This window comes from Dromiciops gliroides, chromosome 3, assembly GCF_019393635.1.
Source record: "Dromiciops gliroides isolate mDroGli1 chromosome 3, mDroGli1.pri, whole genome shotgun sequence".
In the NCBI taxonomy this organism is placed as follows: Eukaryota; Metazoa; Chordata; class Mammalia; order Microbiotheria; family Microbiotheriidae; genus Dromiciops; species Dromiciops gliroides.
Window position 1 is genome coordinate 502,646,102 of NC_057863.1, and position 24,854 is coordinate 502,670,955.

The 24,854-nt window shown below is 42.6% G+C and overlaps 1 protein-coding gene across 3 annotated transcripts in view; it reads left to right on the top strand.

The window, feature by feature from the left end:
• The first annotated feature begins 1,901 nt into the window (after nucleotides 1-1,901).
• The window catches only part of KIRREL3 (kirre like nephrin family adhesion molecule 3), a 781,754-nt gene continuing 758,801 nt past the window's right edge, over nucleotides 1,902-24,854 (top strand). For 2 of the 3 annotated variants that reach the window (XM_043996444.1, XM_043996445.1), the window contains exons 1-2: nucleotides 1,902-2,324; nucleotides 5,618-6,042. In XM_043996444.1, coding sequence (XP_043852379.1) covers nucleotides 5,988-6,042 — 55 coding nt within the window. In that variant the 5' untranslated portion in view covers nucleotides 1,902-2,324; nucleotides 5,618-5,987. The remainder of the gene's footprint in view (nucleotides 2,325-5,617; nucleotides 6,043-24,854) is intronic. The other variant, XM_043996443.1, reaches the window with a different exon arrangement.

The following is a 24,854-nucleotide window of genomic DNA, read 5'->3' on the forward strand; positions in this document are numbered from 1 at the left end:
CACTCGTTGCCCCGAGGGAAAAAAAAGACACAGTTAATTCTGTGCTTTCAGTAGCTCCTCCCATTGCATACAACAAATCTGTTCTTCTCCAAGATGGTCCATCTGGCTCTCCTTCCATGACTCATGATGATTCATGCCCAGAGCTGTGAGCATGGGTGTTCTGAAGAAAGGTAGGGGGAGGCAATGCAGAGCAGTGAAAAGAGAAAGGGACAAAGAAGTCACAGGCCTGCTTCCTAGTCTGAGTTCAACCATTAACAAGCTATGTGACCTTGGGGAATGCTTTTCACTTCTCTGAGCCTCACTTCTCTCATCTGTAAAATGTGGGGAGTGGACTAGATGACCTCTAATATTATTTTCAATGGGAAAGCTTACTGGAGCATTTTAATGATTTGGGGATTCACAGGTATGAGAGTAGCAGTCTGAACTCCAGCCTAGAAATCCAGCTGGTTCTGTCTCTTCTTTTTGAGGTCCCTCAACACACCCCTAGACAACCCTCCTGGGTGATAAGGAGAAGGCCGGAGGACCAGGATAGGAAGTGCCCATAATAACTTGCTTTGTAGTCAGCAAGCCGGGGATTGCTAAAGTAAGCCTTACTCCCTGAAGAAACTCTGCAGTGGGCACAAGGGCTGCCAGCCTTTCCCTGACCCTCCAGACTTTTCCCACCATGCCCCACAGTTTTCAGCTTCTTTCAGTGTATTGTCTTCTCCCATTAGAACATGAGCTCCTTCGGGAGTGGGACTGTCTGCTTGTATTTGTCTTCCCTAAGTTTAGCACAATGCCTGGCACAGATAGGTGCCATTTCAGTCACATCTGACTCTTCATGACCTCATTTGGGGTTTTCTTAGCAAAGATACTGGAGTGGTTTGCCATTTCCCTCTTCATCTCATTTTACAGATGAGGAACTGAGGCAGACTTGGTTAAGTGACTTGCACAGGGTCACACAGCTAGTAAATGTCTGAGGCCCCACACATAGAGAATTTTCAGTAAATGTTGACTTGACTTGACTCAAGGATATCTCCAAGGGTGTACTGAGGGGAAGGGAGAAATCACTACCTTCCCAGACTATAAGCTTCTTGAAGACAGAGCCTTTGTCTTCTCTCTCTCTCTCTCTCTCTCTCTCTCTCTCTCTCTCTCTCTCTCTCTCTCTCTCTCTCTCTCTCCCTCTCCCCTCCCATGCCCCTCGCAATGAGGGTTAAGTGACTTGCCCAGGGTCACACATCTAGCAAGTGTCACGTGTCTCAGGTCAAATTTGAACTCAGGTCCTCCTGAATCCAGGGGCGGTGCTTTATCCATTCTGCCACCTAGCTGCCTCTTGACATCTCTCTCAAAAGTTAGCATACTGGTATGCTAGCATACAAAGCAGGCATTTAAAATAGGTACTCACATATATGCTACTAATGTTTCCAAGGAGCTACCCTCAGAAATCCGTGGATTGCTATTTACCATTTTCTTCAAGTCAACAACCCATTTACCATATTAGGTACTTAGGTGCCAGGCACTGGAGTAAGTGCTGGGCTGACAAAGAAAGGTAAATCTTTAACTGTAGGCATGTCATTTCACTTCCCTGGGCCTCAGTTTCCTCGTCTGTAAAATGTAGGGGTTACACTAGAAGACCTCTGAGGTCCCTTCCGGGTCTAGATTTATGATCCCAAGACATGCATTATTATCGTCATTGTACCAATAAGAAAATAGGCTCAGAGACATTCATTGATTTCCCAATGGTCATATAGCCCCCTCCCCACCACCCCACCTCCATCCATTTCTCCAGACTCCAACTGGGTTGGGTTTTTTTTTTTTTTTTGCCATAACCAAGCCCAGGGCACTCAAGAAATGCTTGATGAAGCACTGAATAAAGGAGGCAGTGTTCCGCAGTGGGAAGAGCACTAAATTTGAAGTCAGAGGACCTGTGGTCGAATTCCTTCTGTGCCACTGGGCAAATCCTTTTTACCTCTTCTGCCTCTATTTCCTCGTTTCAGTTTATGCCTCTAACCCTCCATCAGGGCTTTAGACTAAATGCTCTCCGCGGTCCCTTCCAGCTTCGCATAAATGAGCCTCAGAAGGAATCGCCAACCCCGTGGCCTCTGAGGAGCCCTGTGGTTTCACACCAGCGCTGGTCCTCAGCTCAGGGGGCTGGGACCAGTTATCTCTGAGCTGGAGCCTGTCCCCGCTCACTCCTCCATCAGGTGGAGCAGCTCCACACTCTACTTCGCTGCTCTGCTTCGCTCCGCTCTCCTCTCCTTCCTTCTCCCACTCAGTCCGAAGGAGGGAGATGAGCGCAGACCACCTGGAAGCGCCAAAGAGGTTTAACCCGGAGCACGCAGAAGGTGAGTCTAATGGGGACCCCGCCTGCTCTGGGCCCGGGGTTGGCGCGGCCGCTGTCGGGGCTGGCGCCGGAGCCGCGTTGCCTCCCATCCTTCAGGTACCGCTCTCGCCTTCTTTCCCAGGTGCTGTCTGTTGAAAATTGCAGTGGTTTTTCCGGCACTCAGGGTTGAAATGCCTCCTGGCCCTTTTAGAGGCAGGCAGCTTATCACTTAACATTCGGTTTATTGGGTTTCTGCCGGAGTCCGGAGGCACAGAGGGCTGAGAGGAGACTGGGGGGAACGGAGCTGGCGGGGGTACATCCGAGCCCATCCGGAAGCCAAGGAGGGAAAGCGGAGTGGGTCGGCGCTCTTCCCCTCTTTCTAGCTTCCCGACCCACCCACCCCCACCCCCATGGGACTGAAAGAGAAACACATGGACGAGTGCAGGAGTCAGTGAGTGAGTCTCTGGGGACTGCTCTTTGTATTTTTTTTTTTTATTATTATCCGTGCTATATCTCCTCTCCATGAGTGTCGCTCACCGAGGAGTCTGTCCTCCCCCATACTTCTCCCCCCGCTCCGCATCTTTCTCCCTCCATAGCAATTTCTGGGCCCTATGCCAATGAGGAATTTCTATAAGAGATGACAAAATTATAAATAAAATGTCTAAATGATAAATCATGAATCTAATGTAATGTCTTTTGTGGTCCTAAGTCTGAAGTTATAAGAGACCTTAGAGGTTATCCAGTCTAACTCCTATACTTTACAGATGAGGAAACTGAGGCACGGAGAGGTGCCCAAGGTCACACAGGCAGTTCCAAGCGACAGAATAGCATTTCAAGTTCTGGTCCCCTGACTACAAGTTCAAGTTCAGTTCTTTTTCCATTGTGCCATGCTAGCTCTTTGGGGTGCAATTCACACGTAATAGGATTTTAAAACTAATGGACCAAAGTTTAGGTATTAGGTCTCTCTTTCTTGGAATAAGGGCCAGAGACCAATCCCTGCCCCTCTCCCCATAATATGGCCTGGATTGACAGCTCTTGCCACAGGTAGCTGGAAAGTTAGTGAAAAAGAAAGAAGACATGGGTTCCAGTTTAGATTGTGACACAATAAACCAGTGAGCAAGTTATTTATTCTCTCTGAGCTTCAATTTCTTTCTCTATAAAATGGGTGGTAGTGGCGGTGGTGATGGTGATATCTGTGCCTAGAATCTTATGAAGGTCAAATGAGAAAATGTGGGCAAATGTAAAAGAATACTATTATATGTGATATATGCATATGTACATATATTTACCTATATATGTACCCATATAGGTATTCACCTTTGGTATATTAATTTACATATTTTGACATTTTGTAATTATTCATAAGAGCCATCGCTGGCATGCATTATCTTCTAAATTAAATTATAATGTGTCCAGGTACTGCCCATCATTTGGCTAATTTTTATCTATGTCATCTGTACCTTAAGGCTGTGTTGATGGTTCCCTTCTTGGTCCAGTTTATTTAAGTGATGGAAAACACTTTTGTCTAGCCTCAGAGCACAACCTCACAATTCTCATTTACTTGGTATTTACTCTTTTGTTCCCAAAGCTAATGTTTGTTTTAACTCCCCCCTTTGACATGCTAACCTCTTCTGAATTGAGTCAAGCAAACAAACCATTATGTTGAGAAAAGAAGAACTGACCCTAGCACACTGTTTTACCAACCTTTGATGAACATCATCCAGTTGTCTTTGACTATAAGGATAAGAGTTATCCTACTGGGCTCATGTAATTTGGGATGTGCCCTGTGGCCCTACTTCAAGAATCTGAAACGACAAAGTTGTTGTATGTAGTTAATACCTACAGTCTTTTGAATAACCCTGGTGCAGAGTGTATAATAGGAATGTAAGGCTATTTGGAAGAGACTTAAAAACCCTCCCTAAGCACCAGGATCTGATGAGATTAATGGTCTGAATTTGGAATGGGATGGGACAAATCAAGATACATTGCTCCCCTGGTCCCCATAGAACTTTTCAGTCCTACCCTACTTTTCAACAGATGTTTCTTTACAATTAAGATTCTTATGAATTAATTCATGTATGTAATTTTGCCAACCTACCTAGAGATAAGTGCTTTCAAACTATGATTCTGTGTGTTCTATTTTTTTTAAACTCCAAAACCTCACCTAGGATGATGTTCCAAACATGAAAAACACTTACAAATGCTTGTGAATCAACTAGACCTAGAAATTTTCCTAATCTGGTACCACAGAGGAAGAGGAGATATTTGGTAAATGAGAAAAGGTCAGAGGGCTCTGACAAAAGTAGAACTTTGCTATGACCTTGATCTGCCCTTGGCTCCAGGAACCCAAAACACCTTTGCAAAGAGTAAGGTCTAAGGAGTGATGGAACCCAGCTCTCTTTCTGAGAGAAACTCAAAATCCAAAGACAGGCTGTTCCCCCCAGGCCCTTGCTAGGAAATGCTAGTGGCGGGGTGGGAATGAGGTGAAGAAACAAAGCTGGGTGTTTTTCCTTTGCCTCTCTTGCATTTTCTTTTATAGCTGAAAACCAAATAAAGTCTCAACATTTTGCTTATACAACCTTTTCCTTCTTTATAAAGGCAAGGTGGTAGAATCGGCAAGTATGCTGGATCTGGGGCTAGAGGACCTGGTTTCAAATCCTGACTCTGCCAGTCATAAGCAGTGTGACCTTGGCAAAGTCACTTCATGGCTTTGAGTCTCAGTTTCCTCATCTGTAAAATTGAGGTGGTTGGACTAGATGACCTCAGAGGCCCTTTCCAGCTCTAAATCTGGGATCCTAAGATTTTTCCCAAGAAAGAGGAATCTTGAATGTTTCTTCTCTCTTAAACTATCTTCACTCTAATGCTGCACATATTTTCAGAGTCCTAGCTAAAGATGCACCCCCACACACACACACCTCTGTATCCTTTTTTTCTCTGCTTTCAATACACACAACAGTGCCCCAATTCCCCACTACTCCTCTGCTTTCTCTCTTCCTTGCAGGGGCAGAAAATGCATATATGTATAGATCCATAATCTATTTCATTCCTATTGAACAAAATTATGTTGTATTTACTGAATTTCAGAGTTCTATTCACAGCCTGAGATGTTGTGTGTGTGTGTGTGTGTGTGTGTGTGTGTGCCCATTGCAGGAGCAAAAGCCAAATCTTTTCCTCCCTAGGGGAAAAAAAAATGAAAAGAAAATCCTGTTTCTCGCCCTCACGGTGTTTAGCCCCTTTCCCCTCTCCCCACCAAAACAGTATTTCCTCTTTAATTATGACCCGTTTCTCTCCCACCTCCTTCCCCTACCCCTCCAGCCTCAGTGAAAGGAGCTGCTGTCACTCAGTCACTCACACCCTCTCTCTCCCTCACTCACTGCTGTGGGAGGAGCCCTGCTGGAGGAAGCTGTATGACTGGGATGCTGAGAGGCTGAGAATGGATCTGCAAGGAGTGTGTACGTTAGTGAGGAGCCAGGTTTCCAGAGGCGGCTGAAAAAGGCGACTCGACTTCATCTGGTTGCAAGAATTCGGAGACAGAGACTAAGACAGACGGACAGGCGGACAGATGATCTCGGAGCTCGGGAGAGGACACGCAGCAGAGACAGGAGGCTAGAGAGCGGGTGAAGAAGAGAAACTAACTGCAAACCTAAGTTCCTCCTCCTGCTTTCATCTCGGTTCGCTCTAAGGAATGAAACCTTTCCAGCTTGATCTGCTCTTCGTCTGCTTCTTCCTTTTCAGCCAAGGTAGGACGGATGCATTACTTGAGTTGCAAAGAAAGTCCGCGGCGGGGTTGTCACTGAGGCGGTGGGCAGGGATGTGGGCAGGCATTGGCCACTCAAACTGATGGATGCGCCGCTCACTGCCAGGCAGGCAGAGATTCAAACAGGGCACTGCTTCTTTTCCCTTTAAAATGCAACAACATGCTACTGTTTCTTCCCCTTTGAAAGTGAGGGAGAGAGAAGGAGGGAGAGGGGGAAGGGGGACGTTCTCCTCTCTCTTCTCAATGCCCAAATGGAAAAAAAAAAAAAAAGAAAGAAACGACCGAAACCCACCCCTCTTCCAAGCAAATGAAATCACCAGTTCTGTAGGTCCGGATGATGTTAATGGAGCTGTGTATGTGTACGTTTCCCCTCTGAACTTCTCTTCACCTCCTTCCCCTAAGATCGCAGCCAGGGGGCTTTGTGTGGATGGATATTTCAGCTGGCCCTGGAGCTGTTTGGACAGAGTGTGTGTGAGGGAGAGCGCGCGGGGTGATTGTATAGGAGCCGGAAGGCGCTGTGATTCCTGCACGAGCCAGCGTGCGGTAGAGTCATTTGCAGTGGTTACCAAAAAGATTTGTGTAAAAGAGTTTGCCCTGGATTTGTTGGTGGTTCCAGGGTGGTGCTGGGCTCTGAGCCCGAGGGCCAGGTTTTTCCTGTCTTAAAATGCAATCGAGCCCCCTGGAGCGAGCATTCGCTCTGCTGCCCAGCCTCGCCGGATTTGGGAAGCTCGCGTCGAGTGTCTGGAGAGAACTTTGGGGGGCTGCGGGGCTGACGGGAAGGGGAAGCACCGAGCTTGGCAAGAGGCATCCGCGGTGGTTGCCTTCTCAGGGGGCATCAGAAGTCACCTGTAGAATCGAGTTTGAAGGGAATAGATCAAGCAGTCCCTTCCAAGAGCCGTGGAATGCCAGAGCCGTCAGAGCCATCTGTGGCACCGCAAGGCCAGCGCCTGTGCCAGCTCGGATCTTAGAGGGACAGGACTCACATTCGGGGGAAAATATACAACAGAGCAGGTCCATCTGTTGATTAAATGAAGGGTAAAAGTTTTTGAGAAAGCAGAGCCCTGCCATGCATGACTTCGGCGTTGCAAACATAATAGCATGCCTCCTTTCCTTCCCCTAGCAAGGAGAAACCAAATGTAAGCAAAACCAAGCTTACCTCCTGTTCCCTTTCGGTTGTTATTCATAGTCAGTGCGTTATTTCCTGTTATCTGTGTCTTAGCTCACACTCCACTTATATCTAATAAGTTCTAACGAGGGATCCGTGTGTGTACATCTAGCTGTGTGCCTATACAGGGTATGTGTGTGTATATAAACACACATATTCAAATGGTCCTCTACTCATCACAAAGGCTCCGACAGCAACAGGAAGATAATTTGTCTTCCCTGGAGTTTTTAGGATGAATGAGTAAGAACTATCTCTGAACAATGACATAGAGGCAGCTTCAGATATATTACCATTTTAGAAGATTATTTCTTTCTGGAGTGAATGAGTGAGTGAGTGAGGGTGTAACTGTGGGTATATATATATATATATACATATACACAATCTGGCCCCTTTACTGGTTTACTCTGAAAGTTGCCTAGCAAAAGCTTTGAGAACAAGCCAGTACTCTCTTCCAGTTATTTTATGTGGGGCAAATACTTCTTTCTGATTAGTCTTCTATGTCTTTAGGAGCTTGGATTTAGGCTCCAGAGTGGCATGAGGAGTGTGCCTCTCTGCCTGCCCGCCTGTCTAAATCACTAGAGAGTGTGTGACTGCTACTTTGCTTATTCATTTCTTGACACGGAGCTCCTCAGCTGCTGCCTCGTATGGATCTTTAGAATGTTTACCTCAGAGGTTAAATGCACTCAGCTGCTGTTTCATCTCTCCTCAACCGTGAGTGCAGCAGGAAGGAATCATGGCATTATGTAATTCATAGCTCCTTGTTTATTTCTAAGTGCTCTGGGCTTTGTGAAGGCTACCCATCCTGCCCAGAAGGTCCTTAGTCAAGAGAACCTAGAACCAAATGCTGAATTAAGGCTACCAGACAAGAGAGGGGCCAAGCAGAGTTCCTTCAGTTCCCCTTCTTAACTGAGCATCGTAGCCCTAAGAGCTGGAATTGTAATGAGGCTGCTACTTCAAGCTAGTGCTCCAATTGGTTATCTCAGGAGCCTCTTGGGACACATGGCATCCATGTAGTGGAATAAGGAGTTTGTTGATCATATCTTATGTATTTCCTTACCAAGCATTTAAAGGGACGTCTATTTTTCTTGATAAATAGCTATTTTTTCATATAGGATATGCTTTTGGCAATATGAATCTCACCACTCTGCCTGCATCCCTCTAATCATCACTGGATTTTATAATTTTTTCCCTTTCATACTCCATGTTCCATAACTATATAGCATCATTACACAAAACCTCCTTCTATGAGGTAGTCGTCCTCAGATTCCAAAAGGGCTCAGGAGGATTAGGCTATGTGGCTTCAAACAGCTTCCATGGGACAATGAACAGGGGCTTTCCATCCCATGCTCAATCACCCACTCAAAAACTAGGGGCCTCTTCCTTCTGTGACATTCTTCCTGATATGTCATTCCAGAGAAGTACACTGAGGCTGAGGAACTATGGGTACAGCACCCCCAAAATGCCTCTTTGTGGGGCTCTTTTTCCGGGCTGTGACTGACAACCAGGTAGACAGATCTAGATGCTATCCTGCACCTGCTTGCAGTGGACACCTGTGTGTGACCACAGAGCCCTGAGGGCACAAAGCCCTTCCATTTCCTGCTCTAGGATTTCATTCCTGGTCTTCATGTGGTGGAATATGGCTGCAACACACACATCTCTCAAACAGCTTTCTAAAGCTTTTCAGGTAGCATTGTTAACAGATTGGCTCTTCAAAGATGAGTTTCAATCACACCTCCACTCTTAAATTGTCCATTGTCTAGCTTTTTCTCCTATAACCTTTTACAGATGAGAAATTAGAACATCATGAAAGGCAATGATCTACTGTGGCAACATGCCCTCAAAGTTTTTAGGTAGCTTGGGATCCATGGTTTATTTATTTTTCTTAAGGCAAAGGTAGAAAAAATAAATGGCATTCCTTCCCTTTTGGTTGCTGTCAACAGCCCTGGGACTAGCTCCCAACAAGGATATGGACAGCTGCCAACGTGTGTCTGTGTTTGTGGGTTTCTTCCTTGCTGGGGCTGCCTCTTCCCTCAGCTGTCAGGGTCACGGTGCTTTGTAGAGAGCCTGATAATGTCACAGCACAATTTGCCTCCTGCAGAGAAGAGGTATGTTCTGCCCCCGAGTGAAAAAAAGAATTGAGTCTCTTGTCATCCTTAAACCTAGAACTTGTTTACCCCCATTATCATTCCACTTCTTCCACAACTCTCCCTTTCATGCTCCACCTTATTGCCCCATCCTACCTACATGCCCATTCCTGAACAGCCTGGGGGCGGGGGTGGGGGGAGAATATTATAGTGGAACTGAAGCTTCTCTACCTTCCATGATATCTCAAACTCTGAGAATGCTCAGGGAGTGATACTGCTATACAGGCTGAGAACTTGGCATGATCTATGTAATATGCTCTTAGAGAAAGATTCTTCTTTACCGTCTTCCCTCCACCCCCCAGATACCACCCCTATCACTTGAGTTCTAGCATTCTATATGGTAATTCCACCCTCATCCTTTTCCAGGTTCCTTCCCATTCCTCCCCCACCCCCAGATTATAATCTTATAAACTCTTTAAAAGCAGGAACTATCTTTGTCTTATTTTTATTCCCAGAGCCTAGCAAAGTACATGGTACATAGTAGGTGCTTAATAAAAGTTTATTGAGTTGAAATGGGGCAGCTAGGTAGTACAATGGATATAGCACTGGCCCTGGAGTCATGAGGACCTGAGTTCAAATCTCACTCAGACACTTACTAGCTGTGTGACCCTGGGCAAGCCACTTAACCCCAATTGCCTTAAACATTCAGGGTCATCTCCAGTTGTCCTAATGTATATCTTTCCACTGGACCCAGATGGCTCTGGAGGAGAGAGTGAGGTTGGTGACATTGCCCAGCCCTCCCTCACTTAAATCCAATTCACAACAAGTCATGATATATGTCATGGTCCTCTTAAATAACAAAGGACAAACAACAACAATTGAATTGAACTGAGTAGCAGAAAATGTCACAATATATTCAATTTTTGCAATGACTCTGTGGCCCTTTTGGGGTCATAGGCCGTTCAGTTGGGTTTATTGAGCTTGTATTATGTTTGCATTTGAAAAGTAAAAATTTATACTTCACCTACTAGCAGTCCTTGATTTGGATGAGTAGATCTGAATGGCTTTTTTGAGGTATCATCTCCACTTATTTTAGAAAGAGTCTAAGAAATCAAAGAACATCTCAGGTGCTACCTATCTTTACAGGACTGGCAGGTACAATAATTTCTAAAAGATGTTGTTAGGTGGTCCTTAGTCTCAGGTGGAAGTTTAGTTGGGGAGTGAGCCTTAGTGAGAATAAAGAAAATGTTCCCAAATAGTGCAGGAAGAAAAAAAACAAAGGGATTGGAGAAGGGAAGAATGCTTCAGGTAGGAGGGCTGCATGGAGAATGGGGTAGAGAGAGCTATGACCAAGACAAGAACCAGAAAAAAGGGGAGTTACAAGTATGGGGTTGAACCAGATGACCTCTGATCATAAGATTATGGGATCACTTATTTAGAACCAGAAAGGATTTTAGGAGGTCATCTTAGTCCTAATCCTTCATTTTACATATTAGGGAATTAAGGCCCAGAGAAGATCACAGGACTTAGAGCTCAAAGGGATCTTCCAGGCCACTTAGTCCAATCCCACCTCATTTTACAGAGAAGAAAACTGAGGTCCAGAGGGGTAAAGTGACTTGCCTAAAGTCACATAGCTAGTCAGTGAGAGAGCCAAGAATTGAACTGAGGTCCCTCTGACTCAAAGTTCTTTCTGTTGTCTTCTGACTTTGAGATTCTATTCTTCTGTGATTATAAGGGGTATGGGGAATTAAGTTGCATCAAGAAAGCTCCCTTTGGGTGCTTCCAAATGTATAGTGTGAATGCCAGAGACGTCAAGAAAAATGAAGAAAGACAAAGTTGTGGAGTGTTTGATGGAAGAGCTTTAGAGAAAGGATTTGGAAAGGGGCAAAAACTTTGAAAATACTGGCCATTATTCAGAAATGTCATATTGGAAAAGATGAAATAAGTATAATTTCTTGTATTTATATCCCTGATTATGATTTGCTCTTCCCTGCAGTGTGAAGGCTTTTCTAGGAAAGGAAGAGTCATCTTCTTTATAGAAGGAGTTTAAGGTCACTGAATAGTTGCCAAGGGCACATGGACTTCAAAAGGAGGGGGCCTGGTAAGGGGGCCCGCAAGGATGGCTGGGTGGGGTGGGTAGGAGAGTAGCCTTGCCAGCTCCCTTGTGTGTGTGTGTGTGTGTGTGTGTGTATGGAGTGCCAGTTGCCTGCAGTGACTCTCCTCTGTTACAAAGGCCTAGTACTGGCTGAAGAGGAGAATCCCTGGAGGGAGAGGGGGATGTGGGGTGGGACTAACTCCTCCACACTTGCTTGGAGGATGCCCAGCTAGCCCCGTTCTGGGCAAGAAAGGGAGGATCTCATTCATTGATATGCTGTAGCTAGCTAGGCATGGTACCAAACAACTGTTCTGCATGGTGTGTCCCTGTGTTCTGGGGGCGAGAGGGCCAGCAGGAGATAGGGTGAAGCAGGAGATTAGGCCTGAAGATACAATTTATTCTTTTTTGTTCAGCCTGGTAGGGGTGACTTAGGCAGTATTGTATTACAGGTCCAAAAAAAGCACATGAATAATCTTGAGATAATTCAAAGGATTTCAATAGCAAAATAATAACAACAACAATAATAATGATACTTTGGATTTATAGAGCAGTTTTCTTCCAAGGAGATAAAAAGATAAATGGTTTTGGAAAAATGAACCAGAAAAAAAAAACAATTGTCCCACGAATGATAGGTGGGAAGGGAACCAAGAGTGGGGGATGGAGTAAGATGGGAAGATAAAGGACAAGAGATGGGGTCTGGAGTCATTTTTCTATTGTTAGAAGGCATATGATGAGTTGTGATGACCTAGAAATTAAGACACACAAGAAGTTTAGGTTAAAAAAAGAAACAGCACTGGTAACCCTGAGCTCAGTCAGAAAATGGACATGCTGCATGCACCCAGGGCTTCGAAGAGGAAATGGGATTTTATAATGGCACTGGAGAAGCCCAGTAAACTTAATTCAAATTTTCACCAACAGAGTGCCCCCCCCGAGTTTAATGGGAACATTTCATAAAAGGTGTCTTGAACAAACACATGAACTCATACTCAGAAACTGTAGGGTTCATGGAGCAGCCCTATGCCCATAACTCTTTCCTGGGGGTGTATGTTTCCTTTACCTTCAGTAAGAAGTAGTTGCCATTCCCAGTTATCAATGAGGACACCAGTGTGTGTCTCAGTGAACTCTTGTAAGCATATCTTTTATGGGAGAGAGGTCAAAGCATAAAGTCACCATGGAGTTCTAGTGCTGTTATCTCAGGATACTTCCCTTCAAACCCACTCAAATGGATTTGCCAGGCAAAAGCTGTGCACTGGATATGGAAATAGTTGTTTCTGTTAGTCCTTCATTCTCCAAAAGGACTATGACATGGGGGAGGTGATGTCATGACTTGCAGTGAATCGGATTTAAGTGAGGCAGGACTGCGTGAAGTCACCAGCTTTGCTCTCTCCTCTGGAGCCATCTGGGTCCAATGGCAAGATATAGATCAGGATGACTGGAGATGGCAGTATGGAAATAGATATTCCTGTGGGATCACTGCCTCTCTACTGTATGATTTGAATACTTGTATGTCGTTCAAGAAATGGCTTTTCCTGCTTGCTTTAAGTGTGTCATAGCCAAGGATAACAGAGCCTCAGCCTGTCACCATCCACTTAGAACTTGAGGTGTCACAACAAAGCAAAGGTTACAAGATCAGAGACCTTTCCTGGGCAGTCCCATTGTTGTAGAAATGCTTTCTTGCATTACCTAACTCTTTCTAATTCACAAGAAGAGACAAGGAGTACACAGTTTCAGGGGGTTTTTTGTCCTCTTCTTTTTTATTCCCCCTTCATCATGGCATAAATGAGTATTCTGGCTGTATATATCTAGAAGTCAGTAAATGTCAATATTGGATAAGTGTTTTCTTTATATCTAGTCACAATTTAGCATAAGCTGCTTGGAAACAAGTCTGTCTAAGGCATGCTCTATTTTAGTAAGTACAGAGCCAACACAACTCTGAGGTTTAAACAAATGTCAGCCATCAGTGGGCATGCTTGGTAACATGAAAAGACCTGTACTCCTCATCAGTAGAGGTATCTTGCTTTCCATAGTTATTCTGTAGTAGACTGGATTGAGGGTATGAATGGTATATAGGCCCAGATCTTCTTGGGAACCATCAAAGGAGGATGGCCTAAGCAATATAATCATAGAAGAAAAATTTCAAGGACTTGACCTTCTGGGGGAATTTATCAGGTACTTTCTTCTCAAGTTTCCAGAAAATCTGAAGAGATATTCTGGGAGGTAGGAACTTCAATCACACACACACCACACACACACACACACATACACACACACACCTGGCTATAAGTAATAGAATAGTGCTTGCAACCTGAAACAAAACTACTCAATGACCATTGTCTCTGAAGGTCTGAATAGAGGAGGAAGAGGTACGTTGGTTGTCCTATGAAGCTGTCTACATACAAATTCCAAGTTAAATGCATTTATTTGAGACAATTGTCCAGATGATTTAGGCCCCTAACTTGCTATCAGGTTGTTTTTTTAATGTGTTTATTTAGCCTGAATTGTCTACAAAGAGTTGCCTACACAAGTCAAATTCATCAAGTAGTTTCTTCATGTGGTACTTTAGTTTGCTCACATAGACAACACAATTTGTACCACCTGGTAAAAAGTTAACACCACTGAACCAGTAGCATTGTGCATATAACTTGTATTTCCTTCTATAGAATTTCTTAGGAAATTGTGCCAGTTGTTGAATTTGGAATCCTGCTTTGGAAGGTCTTTGTTCCTTATGTATTATGGAATTTTTAGAGGTTCAGTGGTGTTAAGGAGAATAAGAATTTGGTAAAGAGAGAGAGAAAAGCCTAGATTCCTATCTATTAAAGGGAGAGCACATTTCTAGCTCCGCTCTCCACCAGAGTCCAGAGGAAAGAGCCCGAGACTGAGCGCCAGTCTCTTCCTTCATCCTCCCACTAGCCCGCGTCACTTCCTGACTCCTGGTCTTGCCCTCAAAGACCTTCCCTTCATGGGCAGAACTCCTCTACAGTAAGTATCCAGCAGGTGGCGTTATTCCAATCGTTACAGTCCCCCCTGTTGTTCCTCAAGAAACAAAATGTTTCCTTGACGGAACAGTAAAAAGAATATAATAACTATTGCTAACTAATAATATGTGAACGACAATATAGAAAAGGAAGAGAGGAAAGTTTTGTCCAGAGGGGCGATTTTTTTTTTTTGTCCTCATGAACCGACGCTTTGACATTAGTCTTGCAAAGGGAGGGCCTCTGCAGAGAATACATGTTACAGATGGTGTATATTATAACAGAAAGAGAAAAAAAACAACAAAAACAACAAATCAAAACTGTTCATTTAAAGTCTCTGAAAGTCTTTTCTCAGATGTCCTCTAGGTGTAGTCGTGGAATGGAAGTCTTTTCAGGGGTTGATGTGTGGATGCTGGTAATCAGCCAGGAAAATTTCCTACAAAATTGAGCTTAACACAACTTTAAAATAGCTTTGTCAATAATCAAATCAAACAATGAAAGTTCTCAAAAACATGTCTAAGGGAATTCAGAATCTTAGTTGTTACACATGAAACATATAATAAAACAAAAATTGAAACATTCTTTAAAATTATAATATTACTATAGTCCCCCCTTATGGAGGGTAATTGAGAAGATAATTGCTGCAATATTAATTATTAAAAATAATTTTTATCTGTTTCATCACTTTTTGCATCATCTGCCTAATTATCCTCATGCCATTATGAGAAATTTTAAAATCTAATATAATTAGTAACAGATGTCAAGGCCAAATTCAACACTGTTATTTATCATGACACCTGAGATAATTATGGGGGTTACCATAAAAGAACAGAGAAATGATGGGATATGAGCATTCCCACACTTGAGCAATATGTACTGCCCATACAGTATGCCAGGCTTAAAATAGGTGGATGGAATATATGTCCATGCCACCGAACATATTGGAGGAAACTGAGTCAGACTTAATCAGATACATGGGATTGAGATGTCCATGGCATCAGGCATATAGGAGGGAGCATAGAAGCCAGGTGTAGAAATGAGATGGGTGGGATGAATACTTCCAGCCATCTGTACAATATTGTGGGGAAAAATAAAATAAAATATTAAACCAAGAGAATCCAACCTCAACATTTGTCAAAAGCCGTTCCCTCGGCCATACCTTGACTTCATGCATGTCTCCCCTCATGTGTATTCCTCTTGTGATTGGATGGCATCTTGGCCAACTGGCATCTGATAACTCAGAATAAAGGCAATTAATGTCTTAAATGATAAGTTCCCATAATCCAAGTCTCATATGTATTTAAAAATTGAGGATAATAAATGATTGCAAAAAATGTGAATACATCTTGACTCAGAACACAATATATAATTATGCAACAATTTCAAATAATACCCTTTTTTGTACTTAGTATACAATTACCTTTGTGAAAAATCAGAACATATTTAAATACAAGTTAAAGCACAACAGAATCTCAAAGAAAACTTTTTTTTTGAAAAAAAGAAAACTTTTACAAATGTTCCCCTCTTTTTTTTTTTTTTTGGGAATATGCTTATCAAAAATAATACTTCTAGAATCAATTTACACTTGCCATGGCAACCAATTTGCCAGGGAAATGCTTTAAAGAGTTTGATCAAATAATCAGTTGAGAAAAAATAACAAAAACAAACAACTCAGAACATGGGAGCACAATACTCCTAGAATTAACATTGTATTATGAAATCAAAACCATGTTTCAAAATTAGATAGATGAATGAATAGAAGAAAATACACGTGGAATAATAAAAGACAATGAAAGTCAAACTAGGGAAATCTAAATGAATATGAACTTAATATTAATAAGAGTATTACAAAATATAAACTTGATCGCATGACTATAAAAAGCTTTTACAAATATTCTCCTTGTTTTAAAAACTAAGTATAAGACACAATCTCAAAAGCATTAAAATCTCTATGAAAATAAACCTATACCATTAATTCCAAAATGTATATGTAATAGCATAGAAATCCTATGTAACCTCTGAACTGACATTAATAATCTGAGTGAATTCAGAACACTCTTGATTCCGATATCTAAAATCCCCAATACTCATATCAATACCTTGCTGCTTACTTCTACATTTCTGTAAAATATATACCCTTCCATGGCAAAAGCAGAGTCTTGAACTATGTTGATGATTGTCATTCTTATTCAGCTTAAGTTTTTCTTCTTTAACCCCTCTATATTGTCTGTCGGGCTTTTCACCATACAAATGCTTTATAAGATTACTAATTAAAGACAAAAGCAGGTTAGCAAAATTATGAACAAAAGGAGTATATCTGGAATTTAAAGGGCTTTCTAAGGTTGTCTCAGAAGCACAGCCAGGCCGGGGAAGGGCTGAGCCTGAAGCTGCAAATGCAGGTAGAAAAAGTTGAGCATGCGCATCAGATCTTTGGACTTCCCAGGCCGGGGAAGCTATGGGCTTGGCCATGGGAGGAGTAGAGGGTGGGGTCTGGAGAGGAGGGGAAGGACCAGCGCAATTTGAATCAGACTTGATTTTGAACTCAGGCCTGGATTCCTCTTCCCCCACTTTGCCTCCAGGTGCTAGGGGATTAAAAGCTTCTAGAGGGTGGGTCATTGCCTCCAGGCATGCAAAATTAGAGCAACAATTAGTGTTAGAACTGGGAAAAGCTGCAGGAATCTCTTCAGGTTTCTCTGAAAAAGCATGGTTGGGAGAGGGAGAGATATTTCCTTGTGTGAGTAAGTTGCTGGCTCTTTTAACAAAAATAAAAAGAAAAATAGAAAATCCACAAAAACAAAGCATTAACATGATCTTATCTCCCATTTGTCTGGTTAAACAGACCAAAATCAAAAATAGGATAATTAGGGAGTTTAAAAGGTCCATTCGAAAAAATTCAAAGGAAAAACACAGCCAGTACACCAGTACTTAGCAGTTAAAGGGAGAGGGAGGGGAAATTTCTTACCCAACCAGAAGATCAGAAGACTGAGGGTTAGCTTTCCTCTTCGTGGTCAGCCATCTGTTAAGGGCTAAAATTCTAGCTAGTCTGTCTAAAATATTTAATGAGTGGTCGCCAATAAATTATAAGCTTTAGCAAGAGTTAGACTTTTAAGCATTTATTAAGGAGAATAAGAATTTGGTAAAGAGAGAGAGAAAGGTCTAGATTCCTATCTATTAAAGGGAGAGCGCATTTCTAGCTCCCTTCTCCGCCAGAGTCCAGAGGAAAGAGCGCGAGACTGAGCGCCAGTCTCTTCCTTCCTCCTCCCACTAGTCCGCGTCACTTCCTGACTCCTGGTCTTGCCCTCAAAGACCTTCCCTTCATGGGCAGAACTCTTCTACAGTAAGTATCCAGCAGGTGGCGTTATTCCAATCGTTACAGTGGGGCTCACCTATCACCTGAATTGATCTCTCAAATGGAGACTTCCAGGTGAAACTGAGGCCCTCTTTATCACTAGCCAAGATGGGCATAGCACTATGGTATGACATGGAGTGGGAAAAAGATCTGTTTGGTAGAAATTGACTGATGGTATATCAGTGAGTACAGATATTCACTTAAGTTTAGGTCTTTCAATTCCAAGGCTCCTGGTTAGTGACAAGAAAAGACAGGTAGATCAGCACCACAGACAGCTATAATCTCCACGATTTCTAATCTTTATTTGGTTCTCCTTGTGGTGTCACTTCTCTGGGAAAGACTTGTCTCTGCCTGGATCTCTTTACACCTCCATGAAGAGGGTCCATTGTACAGACAACCTAATAAGTTCCTAATTTGTTTATCTGAGTGTGAAAAATCCTGAATGAGTACTTAATAACCCATTATAAGGGTCATAATTGAGCCATGGCAGAGAAGCCACAGAGAGAGCAGAAGGATGGTTTATATTTGGGAGAATAAAGATCAGAAGTCAGGGATGGCAGGAAGAATTCTTCTGTTACATAGGGAGCAGTAGCACTTATTAGATTTCTTGTGCCACTTGAGGTAGATGGTCCGAGGGTAGAGCTACCTAAAATAGGGAGCTAACAGAAAAAACCAGGGAGCATGACAAGGAAAGGTTAGGTCATTGAGACTAAATGACCCTTACATATTGCTATTTATGTCCCAGAGAAAGTTGAGCTAATAACCTATGATCCAGACTGTTAAAGAATTGGAGGTTATATGGCCCAATGACCAGCTGAGAAGCTGTTGGAGATACTGGGTAAGTCTCCAGCATCAGCTAACCCTCTTGTGAATATGTAGAGCATCATTTTAGTTAAAATTTTGCATTGGTTCCACTTATCATCTTGTTTTCTCTGTGTCCTTGCAGGCAAGAAAAACTGGATTGGTGAAATTTTGTTACTGTTGTTGCTTTTAAAAGAAAATTGGGGAATGAGATTTCTCAGAGCTGTTCATGGCTGAATCCAGTTTCATTGTTGTCCTATTCTCATCTATATGTCCTGTGCATGTATGCCTGCCTTCAAATGTAAATACCCAAAGAGAAGAGTTAGAGAAGCTAGGAACCCTAGGGACATATAGAAGTTATGATGTTCTTTGCTTACCATTGCTTCATGCACAAACAGGTGCTAGGCAAATGCTTGATGCTGATGCCAATGATTTATCCATCCTTAAAACTAGATAAAATCCAGGGATTTCCTCGACCAGTAACACAAAGTAAGTGTGAAGAGTATACAGGTCAAAAAGGTTTTAGGCTGTTCTCTTGAAGGTTGAGGGAGCAGGATGTCAAGGCACCAAGCAACAAAATTGGCCTCTCTATCCTGGGAATTCATCTGTGCTGTCTTCCTGTCTTGCACTATTATTCTAAACCAATTTTTATTCTCTCCATCACCTAACTCAGACTTTGGCACAGCAGGGATAATCAGATAGGGTGGTTTGGGCTCTGGCCACTCTGGAAGGATTGGCTTGTGGGCTTGCCAGTGTGGTCTTTCCAGACAGCTAGACTGCAAGAATAGAACACTTCCTTTTCCAATAAAAGGAAGGGAGAAAAGGGGGAGTAGTCTGAAAACATATATATTTTTTAAATACAAAGACCCAAAGAAAGCAATTAGAAGAGAGTTTCAGTTGTCCAAGGCATTGAGTGGAACCATGAGGCTAAAGAAATGCAGCTGAGAATAAAGCTTCTGACACAGCCCACAGGCCTTCTAACCCCAGTCCCACTACCACTATCCACTGTCAGTCTCAGCAAAAACCTACTTCTCTCTTTTGTTCTCTGCTATACCACAATTTCCATCTCTACCTGTCATCTGCATGTGTGTCACTGGTGACTGTCTCTGGCACTGCGTGACAGTCCACCTGTCACCTTTGGCAATGCTGGGAGCTATGACAGTTTCAGAGTACACTCCAGCCAGGTTGACTTATTACATGGGACTTGTCGAACTAAAACCCTAAACCTCATTCCTAGGTACCTAGCAGGATACAGCTGCAAATGGAACTAACCATCACCCTTCCTTACCCTGTTTCATGGAGAACATAGCAACTCAGGGGCAAGACATAGAAATAGGCACTGAGTCAGTTATGAATCGGCTTCCTTTCCCCCCACCCCACCCCAACCCCCATTCCCAGGGGCCAGGGCTTTGTCCAGTCCTATTTAATGGCTCCAGACTCTGGCTTTTCCTTTCACAGTCAATTCTATTTCATCAGTGAGCTGGCTCAGAAATCTCTCCTTTCAAGGGGTCTCTCTACATCTAAGCTGATGAAACAACAGTCTGGAAGGATTCAAAGTGGGGCGTGGCAGAGGGGAGGGGGCCTGTTTAGTCATTCACGCCACACAGGAAGCAAGTTAAATATTTTAGAATATTAAAACTGGACAAAGCCTTCAGTTTAAAGGTTGGCCTGATGGTGGCAGCAGCAGCGCTTGCAAAGGAAGATAGAAGGGTGAGAAAGAGAAGCAGAAAACTAGAGCCACCCAGCCTCATGGAACCAAGGTGGTGATGTAAGTCAGCCGGCTCCCTTCCTCCTCTGCATAGGCAGTGTTGTAGTTAGGAGCCCTATAACACTGAGCAGTGGACTGCTTTTTTGCAAAGTCCATAGGTGCATATTGAAGTAGGAAGGTGTCTTCAAAGAGGGGAAAGGGAGCCATTGACATAAGACATAGCTAAGGGGCAGCTAGGTGGCTCAGTGAATAAGGCACTGGTCCTGGATTCAGGAGGATGTGAGTTTGAATCCGGCCTCAGATACTTGACACTTACTAGCTGTGTGACCCTGGGCAAGTCACTTAACCTTCATTGTCTCACCAAAAAAAAAAAAAAAAAAAAAATCACAGCTAAGTAACTTGCCATGTCAAGGGTTCATGGCCTCCTTTATATCCTATAGTCCTTTGGCATTTAGGTGTAGCCTGTGGATCCATTCTCCCATTTTTCAAATGTGTAAAATATATAACACTACCAAGAAAACTAATTCTATTGAAGTACTGTTAGCAAAATATTTGAAGGAGAAAAATACATGGACTTCCTAAAATCTACCTGCAGACATCCAAGAGGTACCTAGGTTAGGAACCCTTGCCCTAGAGAGTCAAAATCATTTGATGGAGCTCAAGGACTGAGTATATAAAGGGATCCCCTGGGGACAAGGTTGTGGGTGGGTTAAATGATAGGGGTTTAAAGAGGCTTGAGAAAGCTGAGCTAGACAGAACGAGTGGAAAGCTTCATCTTGTTTCCTGTTTCCTGATTATGGCAGACTTTTTAGGCACTGATGTTTCCCCAGTTTCCCACTGATGAATGTGCTGGTGCCTGGAGTGGGTTCAGGAGGAGTAGGGTCAGGAAGAGCGTGGAGGAGATGGGCTGCTAGGTTTCCTTCCCTCTCCATTGAATTGACTCTCACACCAGGACTCACTGCCCTTTTCCCAGGTGCCTATCCCTTTAATAATCTGGCAGCCAATATTCCTGCTGCTGTTCTCTCACATAGTGAAAAAGCAAAGCAAACAGGCACTAAAATTAGTCTTCATTATTCCTGGCTTCTTGCTCCCCCAAGTCCCAGACTGACTGTTGAGGTGCTAACTAGCATTCACCTCCAGACTGGGGGGAAAAATGAAGATTGCCATTGTCGGTGGCTGTTTATTTGAAAGCATCATTTTCCAGGAAAGATTCTGATCCTCATGGTTGGTGACCAAAGACAGCTTCCTACCTCCAGCAGGATAGGAAAGAGGACACAGAGAACTTCTGAGATTAAACTAAGCTCACCTATTACCTTGAGGATGGAAGCAGCCCAGCTTTTCTATCTCTTAAAGAACTACAGGAGAAATGAGTGTAGATGCCTTGAGAAGAGATGAGTTTAGATGCCTTGGGACTACAGTTCCAGAGGGGTGTCACAAATGATAGGAAGGCAGGATGGGGAGTGAGGGAATTCAGCCTTCCTTCATATACACATCTAAGTGACTGGACTGAGATGGCCAGCCATCTGACATCATGAAAATAGTGCTGGGTTTGGTGTCATGATCTTGGTGCTTATGAGTTGTGTGACACTGAGCCAGTCACTTCTCCTTTCAGAGCCATCATTACCTCATCAGTGAAATGAGGAATTTGAAAGAGAGAACTTCTGTAATCTACTCTTTCAAAAGTCACCCTATAATTTTCCATCTTACTTTGTTTTGGTCATAGAGTTCATAGGATGTCATCTATGGTTTCTCCAACCCCAGGTAGCCATCATGGGCTCTCCAGTAAAGCCTTCTTCCTTAGTTCCTCAAGTTTCCTCATACCAACACAGGGGCACAGGAAAGAGTAGGCAAGTATTGTTATGCCCATTTTCCAGAGGTATATCTAAGGCCAGGCAACTTCTTCAGATCCTCAGAGGACCTCTTTTGTTTCTATCTTTGTATCCCTAGCATATTGTGTAGTGCTTGGAACATAGCAAGTCCTTGATAAATGTTTCCTGAGATCAATGTCAGAAGGAAGAGAAAAGCATGAAGAAAAATGTTCCATCTTGCAAGACATATATATATATATATATATATATATATATATATATATATATATATGCTAAACTGAGGCAGATGGGCAAATGTGCCACTGTTTCCCCTCTATTCATAGGCTGTGACCTCATGGGTTTAGATACTTTGGGATCATTAATGCAGAGCACAAGGGCAAGTGAAAGAGATTTGGAATGGCTGGTGCTCTATGCAGAAGTCATCTGTTTTCATAGTTAAATGGCAAAGTAGACCAGAAATCCTATCAGTGCCTTACACCCCTTAAATTAGCTGAGTGATCTCATAAATGCTTGCAGTTTCCTAGGCTATTATTCAGTTCTTTCCCCCCCTCACAACTAGGGCCCCACCCCTCATTCACTCTAAGGTTGTTGGGAGGAGGAGCTAATAAAAATGGCAGTGTGTGACTCTACTAATATAAAAAGCTAAATGATCATTTAGAAAATTCTTTTAGACGGCTGGCGGCTGTGCTTACTACACATCCTTGCTTCATCTTAGCCTAACGTTTTGAATACTAAGCCCTGATATCTTAACAAGAATTCATCATCAGTTCTCTCTTCAATGGATTTTTAAAAAAAAAAATTTTTTTTTAATTAAACCCTATTCTGCTTATGGAGAAGTTACTCCCAGGGTTAGTAATGTGCAGTAGGAAAGACACCACTCTACATAAAAAGGCATTCCAGGACATCAAAAACCTCCTTTTCGTCAAGCCTATAATAGTAAAAATGTCAGGAGACTACACACTTCTGAAATGATTAATAAGAGTTGTTAGGAATGAAGGGGAAAGAGGGGGAAAGATTCTTAGAATGTATATAAGCCTGAACGCTACTTAACTCTCTGTTTTTCCAGGTTCCAGCTCTGCCTTGTGCCAGAAATCATTTTAGAAGATTTCAGCAGCTACCTTGGTCATGCTTAAAATCATAATATTGGTTTAAGATATACACCCACGATAAACGCACAAACATGAAAGTTCTTTGAAGTCTCCCAAGCTTCTTTAGATAGAATCAGAGGGCTAAGGAGGAAGAGTGAAGGGCAGAGAGATTTCTGTGTTGAAGACATCAAATTTCCTCCTTTTAAATTCATGTTCTCACTGGAAGACCTTGATTGTATCACCAGCATGGTGGCCCCCATGCGCTAGTTGGGCATCAAATCGGTTTTACTTTTGTATTCTGTGTCAAATTTCCTTAGGTGTCAAATAAAAGGCAGAAGAGTTAATAGCACAAAATGTCTGAAAATTTAAGAAAAAAAAAACCTGAACCCTTTGGTAAAAGGGTTCTCAAGATGTTATCTAGAATGAGTAAATCAAATGAGTAGCTGTCATATCAGGGCAGCCAGGTGTCACAGTGGACAGAGTGCTGGACCTGGAGTCAGAAAGACCTGAGTTTAAATCCAGACTCATACACTTACTAGCTGTGTGACCCTGGGCAATTCACTTAACCATGTTTGCTTCAGTTTCCTCACCTGTAAAATGAACTGGAAAAGGAATGGTAAACCATTCCAGCATCTTGCCAAGAACATCCCAAATGGGGTCACAAAGAATGATTGAACAGCAAGCAATGATCTCATAGAAAGAGCCCTGATTTTGAAGTCAAAAGAAGTATGTTTAAAGGCTATATGTATTACCAACTAGTTACATAACATTGGACAATTTGCTTCACCACCTCATTTTTTTTCATTTATAAGCTGGATATAATAATACTTGCCCTCTACCTCATAGAGCTATTATGAGACACAATTATACAAAGTATTATCTCTGCTAACTGCTATTATTATCCTATCTAGTATTCTGATTGATCTTTGCCTATAATTATCAATGAAAATTATAAATAATTTTCAGTTAATAGATAAATACTATCACATTTTAAAATTGAACCAACTTAGTCCACTTTGGGGCAGCTAGGTGGAACAATGAATATCGAGTGTCAAGCCTGGTGTCAGGAAGAATCGTCTATGACTTTCATGCTTAGTCTAAGGTCTTTTGATTGGTTTAAATGTGTTTTCATCTATTTAAATTATCAGAATTTGTGTGCTTTCAGACCCACTCTTACAGAAATGTTGTTGTTTATTGTTTTTCAGTTGTATCCTGATTCTTTGTGACTCCTTTGGGTTTTTCTTGGCAAAGATACTAGAGTGGTTTGCCATTTCCTTCTCCTGCTCATTTTACAGATGAGGGATCTGAGGCAAACAGGTTTAAGTGACTTGAGCAGGGTCACACTACTAGTGAGTATCTTCCCCTTATTTATTGATCTGGGAATCAACTCCATTCATGAGAGCAGATGAAATCGACAAGTAAAGTAGTGTAAAGAGAAGATAAGAGGGCCCTGGACAAAGCCTTGGGAAACACCCATGTTTAGTGGACTTGACCTGGAGGAAGATGCAGCAAAAGAAGGGTTTTTTTGATGTTTTCTGCGTCTTCTGGCATCTTTCCCTAGATCCAACTATTCATTTGTATGTATATTTTTGGTTCAAACCCCAGTGTCACATTCCTCTTTAAGTGTTCTCATTACCCCTTGGGTAATAATAACCTTTTACCTCCTCAGATAGCCCATAACACTTGGTTTGCCATTTTTAATGG